This window comes from Protopterus annectens, chromosome 3.part0 (assembly GCF_019279795.1).
Source record: "Protopterus annectens isolate FY-2018-M chromosome 3.part0, PAN1.0, whole genome shotgun sequence".
NCBI lineage: Eukaryota > Metazoa > Chordata > Ceratodontiformes > Protopteridae > Protopterus > Protopterus annectens.
Genome location: NC_056731.1, coordinates 378,149,668 through 378,159,667, shown reverse-complemented (window position 1 = coordinate 378,159,667; position 10,000 = coordinate 378,149,668). Strand labels below are relative to the sequence as shown.

The following is a 10,000-nucleotide window of genomic DNA, read 5'->3' as shown; positions in this document are numbered from 1 at the left end:
TCAAGATTCAAGCCCAAAGACACTCATCATCATCATCATCATGCAAGTACGCACACTACATAGTCATATGAACAAACGGATAACATGTTCTACATACACATCATAAAGACATATACACAGACCTTGAACATAAGCTGCAGTCCCATTATTTAAGAGCCCCTTGTGTAATTACTAGAAAAACACTATGCTCAAACAGCATAAGGACTGGAAATTATATTTAAAAAATCAAGGGTAAGATTCCCAGATTTCATGTCACGAAAACAGAATTTCTTTTGAGTTTTGAATGGGATCTGTAAATCAGTGTATCTGGTTTTTATATAATTTTTTTCTTCAACACTTGGGCATAAGAAAGATTAGTCATTGAATTTATACAAAGAAAAACATTGTAGCTTAGGAATCTGTGTTGGGTACAAAGGATTTTGTTGAACAGGCTCTTCCTTAAGACCTTGAGACATCAACATTTTTTTGCATTGACAGTCTGAGCCAAGTACTTTTAACTTAGAATCTGCAGTAAACATCAGTGTTCCTGATGGCAATCCATCCAGTCTTAACAGTGGCCTCAGGATCAATGTACCAGTTTTGGTACCAAGAGACACAATGCCAGTTTTCCTGAAACAACCTAAAGCTGAAGCTGATTTTCAGCACACCTCTCTGTACCAAGCCAGCATCAATTATTGCTGAAATGACCAGCACATATTGCCAAGATTTTGTGCTGGTATTGTGTTCTGCATCAAAAACTGCCATTAAGCCCAAAGTGTCATAAACTGTTTTTCAGGAGAGATAGGCCAAGGTCTCTCTTCTCAACCTGCAGACACTAAAAAATAGCTGCAATGACTCTTGATAAGTAGGTACTACAACTAAAAAAATCTTCACACCTAATTAGCATATAGTTTGAATACTGAATAGCACATAAGTCCTCTTCAAGTAGGTTTATGGGATAGTATTCAAACACAATTTAAAAAAATTGCAAGTGATAAAAATATAAACATACTAAGAGCAACACAGTGTAAAAGCTGTAAATCTTAATAAAAGATACTGCAAAAATCTCTCACAAAGTCACTTATTTTTGCTTCTGAAAAGGGAAGAGTAAAATGTGGGTTCTCTTTCTGTAAATTATAGGTGCCGCCACTATGTTGGTCAAGTAGTTTGGTGTCCTGTGCACAAAACAAATGTAAAATTGTATGTAATAGGTGCGAGATTAAGAAAACCATGTGAAGGGATAAATCAAGGCTGAAAATAGGTACATCCCTCCAAAAATTAGGTACATCATGCAAAGAGGTAAATAAAGCCTGAAAATAAGCATGTACCTCACAAAATAGGTACAGTTAAGAGGTCTGGCCAAGGTTTTTCCAGTGCTTTCCTGGCTTGTTTCAGATTTAGAAGGCCATCATCATCTTCAGACTCATGAACTTTGAAGCTTCCATCCCACTTGCGCTCCATTACACACCCTATACAATTTGAGAAAGAACTCAGACTATACTTTATAAAGACCAAAACTTGTACTTGTCAGGACCCTACCTAACTCCAATACTGTTCCTTATTCCACAATCTCATACAACTGCTCAGCATATTTTACCCCACGTATTTTACACTAGCATATTGCACTTCCAGATATCCCTTCCACCCCATTCATGCACTCTCATCTCTCACACCTCATAATTTGTACTATTCCTAAAATACTACTACTTATTATACACCTTGCCACACCAAATATGCAAAAAAAAATACTGAAGTATTGTACTTTTTTGTATTACTTATTTTACCCTATTATGTCTCTTAACTTATCACAGTGAATTTCTTTGAATTGTACTGCTAAAAGTAATTGTTTTTGAATTGTAAACTAAACTAAACTTTTATGTATACTTTAATTGTCTGTAACTGGAGTTTTTCTCCTCGAGTCTCCACTGAAAAAAGGTCCCTGGCCCAGCTGGACTAACCCGGTTAACAAATGCCAGTAAATAAATAAATATTTCTTGGAAAGTCAAGTGCTAGAGGAAGCCCATGGATTCATTCACTGAATCTTCCATTGTCGATTTAGATGATGATGAGGATGCTAATTCCCTTCCCTTGAGTCGCCTCCTTATTAACTCAAGTTTGGGGAGACTATGGGGCTGATGATGTTGATGCACCAGAGAAGGAGATTGCTCATTAATTCTGTATCTTCCCCATAGGAGATATCAAGGAAGGCCTTCCTGTAATGCCGACAACCTCACTTAGTGGTTCCTGCATTGGTAGATATTTACAAGTGGCTTCCAATGCCTCATGGGAGAACCTAGCTGTAGTACCTTTTTTCTCCAAGTAAGCAGATAATTTCCTCTACCCTCTTATAGTCAGATTTTTCATCAGAAACATCCAAACTGGAACTTTGGTTTCTACAGCTCCTCTAAAGAGGGCTTATCAACCCATAGTCTAGCGGTCTACCCATTAGCTATAGATTCCAGACCAATAGATGACTTGGAAGTATTTGTATATGCCCTTCACTTTTTCTTTGGGTGTGGTCAATTGTGCTGTACATAGTAGTTTTCCAGAGTGATTTCTCTGAAGAAATGTACTAGATCATCGTCAGGCTGCCAGATCAATTGGTCAAGCACAAATTGCCACACTAATCTGCAGTGATGTTACCGATGACAAAATCCACAATGTGAGTTTTGTACAATGCTGCCAGATACTTACCCAAGGTTGCAAGATCAATCAGAGCTGAATAACAGCACTTATGGCTCCATTAAACAAATTTTGCTGAGAGCACTAACATGATATGTACTAAAGCTCTCCATTCTTATGTTGAGAAATCCCTGACTATAAGAGGGTAGAGGAAATTATCTACTTACTTGTAGAAAAAAGGTACTACATCCAGGTTCTCCCATGAGGCATTGGAGAGACTGACTTTACACAGGCCTGAAGTGAAGGAACACATACAGCTAAAGAAAGAAAGAAAGACTGTCACAGCTGTTAATGCTAAGCTACAACCACCTCAATACTCCTTCTCTCAGATGCAAAGGAGTCGTCAGTAAATGTGCTTCCACAGTGGTTAACAACAACAAAAGTCAGTTTTCAGAGATATTGAAAAGGCACTGTCAGCAATCTTCATGGAGCTACAGTACTCCTAATGGTGGCAAGCAGCAACCCTAAGGTCTTACCCAATTGAGCTTATCTAGAGACATTTGTGGGCCATCTTTCTCTCCATCCATTAGCATGGACTCTACAATCAATTTTTAAACTGTTCAGGTCAGTAATATCCAGGGGTTAAAGAAATCCTTTTCTCGTCTTTCTGTCCACTTCTGACAGATATCCTTCTCCATCGGATACTTTCAGCAAAGGAAGAGGTCTTAAATGTGGTAAACAAAAGAGCCATGCAAGAAGTCTCACAGACCAAAAGGGATCTGGATTTTATTCCAACACCCTTTTAGTACCAAAAGATCCACCTTAGGCTGTGTTTTGAATGTAAGCAGTCTATGTACCTTTGTCCCCAAAAAAACTCTTGACTGTCCTTGATACAGTTGATTATTATTGCTGTTGTGGAAGAATACTGGATGTGTTTGGACCTCTAGGACTCTTACTTCCTTATCAGAAATGCAAAGGAATCGAGGAGATTCTTTGCTACCAGGTTAGTGACAGCCATTTCCAGTTCTCACCACTACCAGTCTGTCTCACTTCAGTCTCCCAAGGTATTTGCCAAATGCATGTCAGTGGTATCACATCATTTGAGAATGCAGATTGCCAAGGTGTTTCCATTTCAGGATGACTATCTCTTGACTTCAGATGTTCAGACCCTAGCATCAGTAAGCAAGTCTTTCATGACATTATCCCTTCCTCTGGGCAAAGCCAGAGTTATAACCTACTGAGCTGTTAACATCATAAACTGTGCTTTGTTTACAAAATAAAACAAGCAAGACGCTTTGTGGACAGACTCTAGTCTTTCCAAGCCAAGGTGTCATCTCTTTTTGCATCTATGACATCTAAAATGCATTTCTGTCTCACAGCTATGAGTCACTTGACAGTAGCCATCCTCATGTTTCCTCGTGTAGGATATCACATTTGAGTTCTTCAGTAGCTTCTGTCAGAGCAATAGTTTAAGAATACATATCATCTTCATTGGATCTACATTTGTTGTGCATTCTGGTTAATAGAGCTAAATAATTTCTGCTTTGACAATCTATTTTACTTATTCTCCTTCCTTGGTGACTGTCACTGTGGTAAAAACAGCCCTGGGGTGGGAATGTAGATATTTCAATAGGAAGATAGGTGTTGGGGCATTTCAACTGAAAGGCAGTTCAAAGTGTCTGGATATCTTTAAAAGTATCATTTTATTTCATTCCAGTATTCTGGAAATGAAAGTAGTCTTCTTGACATGACCTTCTAGGCCTTTCATAAGTCACTCACAATAGCTGTCTCCACATAAAGTCAGATATTATGGCAGTCAAATGGTATATCACCAAGCCTGGGTGGACTCAGTCCTATCTGTTATACCTGGAAGCTATGAGAATGTGGGACTGAGTGATATCCAGCAACTGCTTTTGTAAGTGCAATCTACATTCCTGGGGTGACCAGTTCAATTACAACCAAACTCAGCAGATACCAATAACAGGCCCATAAGGAGTGTCTCACCACCTTGACTGCTTGAAAAATATTGCAGAAATGAAAGAAAACTTCTGTGACTTCTTTGCCACCATGACCAGCACCAAGTATAGCACTTATTTCGTGAAAAGGAGATTCCCTGAAGGACACCTTCACTGGTAAGTTGACCCTTGGACACCTCTACACTTTTTGTTCATTTTCTCTGCTGATGAGACTTGTTCAGAAGACAAAATTCCACAGAGCTAAGGATATACTCGTAGCTCCTTTCTAGCCATGGCAAATCAAGTTTCCCCTGTTATTGCATCACCTTTTGGAAAATCCATTGCTCTTGAAGTCTACAAGAATGTTACAGACCCATCCACTTGGCAAGGCTCACACACCTTGCAGCAGCCTGATTGGCTTTTCCAGTTCTGTCAGTTGCTATAGTCCTTCATACTTCTGGCAGGATGATCATGATCCTCTCATCTTCTCAAAAGCCCAGCGCTAGGAAAAATGTATAAGGAAAGAGCAAATGGATAAAGATTTCTGTCTGGGCTGATGCAAAGTGATTGGATCATTTCTTTTTCACTCTTATACTGTAGTACTGGAGTATATTGTAGACATATTTGAAACTGGGTTCAATTATTAATTGATTAAAGCTGATGTAACATATCTCTCTAACTTTCTTCAAGGTCTAGACTGAACTTCTTTAATCTTAAAGTATGCAAAGTCTTCCTCAAAGGAGCCTTTTTCTTGAGGCTTCCTGTGGGAAATCCCAATACCCCTATGGGACTTGTAATTTGTACTAGAAAAAATGTCGTAGCCTCCTGTTGAAAATGGATATTAAGTAGATTTAAATTGTATTAGTTGGAAGATTCTTTCCTTGGTAACTATTACATCAGCTACTTGGATTTCAGGATTACAAGCTCTTGTTTAAGAATCCCCTTAATTTATAAAAATATTAAGACAGGGTGAATTTTTCTAGAACTACGACATCTTTTATGTGCAGTGTTGCAATGGCATTGGCCCTTTATCAGTAAATTATTTTGCCTTTTTTCCATTCTTAGTCAAATGCTGGGGAATATATGTTAGATTATATGGATGCACACTGTTGACTGAGGTCATAAGTGACCAGCAACGTCATCTAAATATTTAGATCTGATGTTGTCAGTTTTCATTCTATCCTCAACAGTTCAGATCCAATCCTCGGATTCATCTTGGCCATTACTTTAGCTGTTGGCCACCAAAAGCTCTCAAGCTCCTCCCTTACTCATGAATCACCAGCCCCTAACATATCTTAGATCTTGTTTGCAGCTTTTTGCAAAAGACATCGTCAGGAAAATAATTTGTAGTACCAATATTTCAGGCCAATTTATCCTTCAGGCCTTGGGGCCAATGTCAGCTGCCATAATCTTAGTTCTTCTAGTAAGATTTCATATGAGAATTCTTCAATGGATGCGAGCGACACAGTGGTCAATTTGTTATTAGCACATGTCAGCACAAATAAGAATTACTCGGGCATGCAGTAGAAACCTGTGGTGGTGGATTCAGTCATATCAGGTTTTACAAGTCCATCCTTTCATTCTCCCTCAACCCAAGGCCATAGTGACCACAGGCACTTCCTAAATTGGGTGAGGGGGCACTTCCTGGGAAAAATAGTCCAAGGCACTTGGTCCCCCGAGGAGGCCAGTTTGCATATCAATGTCCTAGAGATGAGAGCAGTGCCTTTAGCATTGCAGACCTTCCAGGATTCTCTCCCTTTAGGTGCAATTGCGATTCAAACAGACAATAAGTAAGTAGTTTGGTACATCAACAAACAAGGAAGAACGAGATCATACCCCTTGTGTTAAGAAGCACTGAGAGTGTGGCAATGGTCAGTCTCACCCAACTGCTTTTGCATAGCAATGCATATTCCACTGAAGTCCAATGTGATAGCAGACAAATTGAGCAAGTCCATTCTTCTACTTCATGAGTGGTTTCTCAACATGAACGTGACAAAAATGATTTTCTGTCAGTGGGGACAGCCTTGCTGTGATCTTTTTGCTTCTCCCCTAAACAACAAATGCAGCAGCTACTTTGCCCTAATTCCCCCTCTGGAGGAATCACAGAGGGATGGGTCTACTCCATGACTGACACTCCACTCTACTTTATGCTTACTTATCAATTCCCATAATTCCAAAATTCATGCAGAAAGCTGCCAGGTTGAAAAACAAAGTTATCCTCATTGCCTCGACAAATTTGGTTCCCCTTCCTATGGCCATCTGCTGTACCAACTCTGGATTCTGGATCTGATTCAAGACCTCCTGTCTCACCCAACAGATATGATTCATCCAGATATCTCAAACCTCAAGCTGACAGCATAGTTTCTCCAATTCTGTTGATAGCCAGACAGCCAATGCTCTCTTCAACCTTTTGTCGTATTCTTTTATCTTCCCATAAGTCTTCTACAGGAAAACTTTACACAAGTAAACAGAAAACATTTGCTGGCACAACAAAAACACATTGAACCTTTTTTTCAGCTCCTGTACATACTATTCTTGAATTTTGGGCAATGATATTTAATGAGGGAGCTAGCTCCTCGACAATTAAAGTTCAGTTAGCAGCAATCTCTAATTTTCATATTGGATTTGAAAACTCTTCTGTGGCCTCTTCTAAACTTTGTAAAGCATTTTTTAAGAGGTACACTTCTGCTAAGACCCCATATATAAAGATTCTACTCCTCCATGGGATTTGAATTTGGTACTGCAGGTCTTAATTCATTCTCCCTTTGAACCAGCAGCTAAATGTGATCTTAGGGTCCTGACCTGGAAAGCTATCTTTCTAGTGGCCATTACCTCTGCAGAAGAATTTCAGGACTTCAAGCATTGCCCTCTAAACCTCCCTACTTGATCTTTAGTAAGGATAGAGTCACATTACATACCAATGCTTCTTTCCTTCCTAAGGTGATGTCAGAATCCAATATCAATCAGTTCATTAATTTGCCGGTTTTCTTTCCTAAATTTACAAACAAAGGTGAACATATGTTGCATTTGTTGGATGTTCGCAGACAGTTATGCTTTTACTTGCATAGAACAAAATAAATTAATTGGGAAAACCAGTTGCAAAGGTGAGCTAGCCATATGGCTGACTGATTAAATATCATTTATCTACAACAAATTAGGACTCTCCGTAGCATGACCTTTAAGAGCCCATTCAACTCCATGGCAACTTCTTTGGTGTTCCTCTCTAGGGTTTCCATGGACAATGTATGTGCGGCTGCAATTTGGGCCAGTTCTTGTACCTTTATTACTCATTACAAACTGAATCTGGTTTCAAGGGGAAGAGCAGCCTTTGGGTCAACTGTGATCAAGAATATCCTTCCTTAGAATTCACCCAGGAATTTAGGTAGTTGGGACTCTGTCCCAAAAGTTGAGGATAGAATGAAAACTGACAACATCGGGTAATGACGTTACACACTCACCATAATGTTCCGTCTGTGTTGTTCATTTTCATTCTTCCTCAACTCCCCACCCACCAACCCCCAACCTTTTTCACAATTGATTTTTGGATGAGCTAGAGTTTATAAGGACACCCCTGTCCATGTTGATCTCCAGATATAGGTTCTTTTGTTAAGGAGTTCTGTAGTATTACTTCCTACTTTATGTCAAATAGCAAACAAGATCTGAGGTATGTTAGGGTTTGGTGCATTATGGGTAAGGAAGGAGTTTGAGAGCTTTTTGGTGGCCATGAGCTAAAGTAACGGCTGAGTTGGATCCAAGGATCAGATTCGAACCCAACAGTTGAGGAAGAATGAAAGTGGGCAACACAGATGGAACGTTATTGTGAGTACATAACTTCTTTTTTTTTATTCTCCATAGAAATTAGGCCATAAAAGTGTCTAAGACTACCCCTCGCTAGATACGTGCTGAATTCAGTAAATGTAGCTATCTTAAATACAATTCGTCTTTACCAGAAATTCACTCAACTAGCCATAGAGCCTGCACTGGTTGTTCTTTTCAGAGATTCAGATCTTGATGACATTTGTGCAGCTGCTGCATCTTTACCTCATAATACTTTTTGAAAGGTTTACAAGATAGGTGTGATGTCCAAACCCAGGTTTTCTTTTTGGGGCTACCATTATTAAGGGTACATTCTCATGAAGAGGTCTCCTAATATGAACAGTATGGAATGTCTGTTCTCTCAGTTAGAGAGGATAGACCTACTCTTACCAGGTATGAAAATTGTGTATTTACTATAATGCTAGATATGGAAGAGCAGGTCCATCATCTGTAATTTTTTCACTCACCTTCATCTGTCTTGGCAAAGTTAATTTTATCTTATTTTATATGTCTTAGTTTGGCTAACCACAGATCTGGAGAGGAGGATCTCTGTAGGGTAATACAAAATTTTGGAAAGGCACTTAGCAGGCCAGGAAAGTTGTATTTGCAAAACTGTCCTAATGGTTATAGCCTTAGTCCTGTCCGTTTTAAAGCTTGAAGATACTCTTCCTGGTCCAGCATTATGATAAGTGCATAACTTTGATTTGTGTACCCATTGCAAGTAGCTACTTATGGAGTGTTAGTGTGTAACTAAAACTTCCTAGCATAGCTATTTCTGTGTTCCTAGCATTCAGCTGATGCTGCATCTGAAAACTGGAGGGATGAAGCAGCAAGAAGATACATGTACTCTTCTTCAGCAAAAAGGTAATAAGAATTAATTTTGGCCTTCCTTTTTATACATTGAATGTGCATCTTTCATATAATTATAGAAACAGTTTAAAATGTTAGTTTTATTTATGCTTCTGCTATTAATTCATTTTTCTGACTCATCTGTGTGCTGCATATTCTTATGGCATGTTCATTTAATGTGTTCTGTTAGTAATAAAATAGTTTGTAAGAAGTAAAAAAATATAGAAGATATATGTTTTGCTGCCTTTTAACAATGTCCCTAGTAAAAGAAATCTTGCAGATGACTGTAAATCTTGCAGATGCATCATCTGCAATACTGTATTTGCATGTTATGCGTATATATATATATATATATATATATATATATATATATATATATATATATATGGGTCTACCTGACATGGTTGACAGTTCATATTTGGTCGAGTTTGGGTTGACGACAGTTCATTTCGACTCCACATTTTTTTTAGGGGGGGCCCCCTCCAACTATATATATCAACCCAGGGTTGCACAACATTGGGGGGGGGGGCAATCTGCTTGTCGACCCAAATGAACTGTCGACCAAATGAGTGTCGATTATATGAACTGCTCCACCATGTGAAGGGGACCCATATATATATATTTATATATATATATATATATATATATATATATATATATATATATATAATATAATGGTGTGTGCATTTGTTGTGTTGTGTGTACTCAAAATAATTCTGTTTAGGTTATAATTGTGTAATAGACTGCTAACATTTAAGTGTCATATTTTGAGTGTAAAA

General features: G+C 38.5%; 1 protein-coding gene across 3 annotated transcripts in view; it reads left to right on the top strand.

Moving 5' to 3' along the window:
* The window catches only part of SPATA48 (spermatogenesis associated 48), an 830,213-nt gene that overhangs the window by 159,681 nt on the left and 660,532 nt on the right, over nucleotides 1-10,000 (top strand). For 2 of the 3 annotated variants that reach the window (XM_044064825.1, XM_044064824.1), the window contains exon 3: nucleotides 9,160-9,236. The exons of the other annotated variant lie outside the window; for it this stretch is intronic. In XM_044064825.1, the coding sequence (XP_043920760.1) occupies nucleotides 9,160-9,236 (77 nt within the window). The remainder of the gene's footprint in view (nucleotides 1-9,159; nucleotides 9,237-10,000) is intronic. 3 annotated transcript variants of the gene reach the window in all.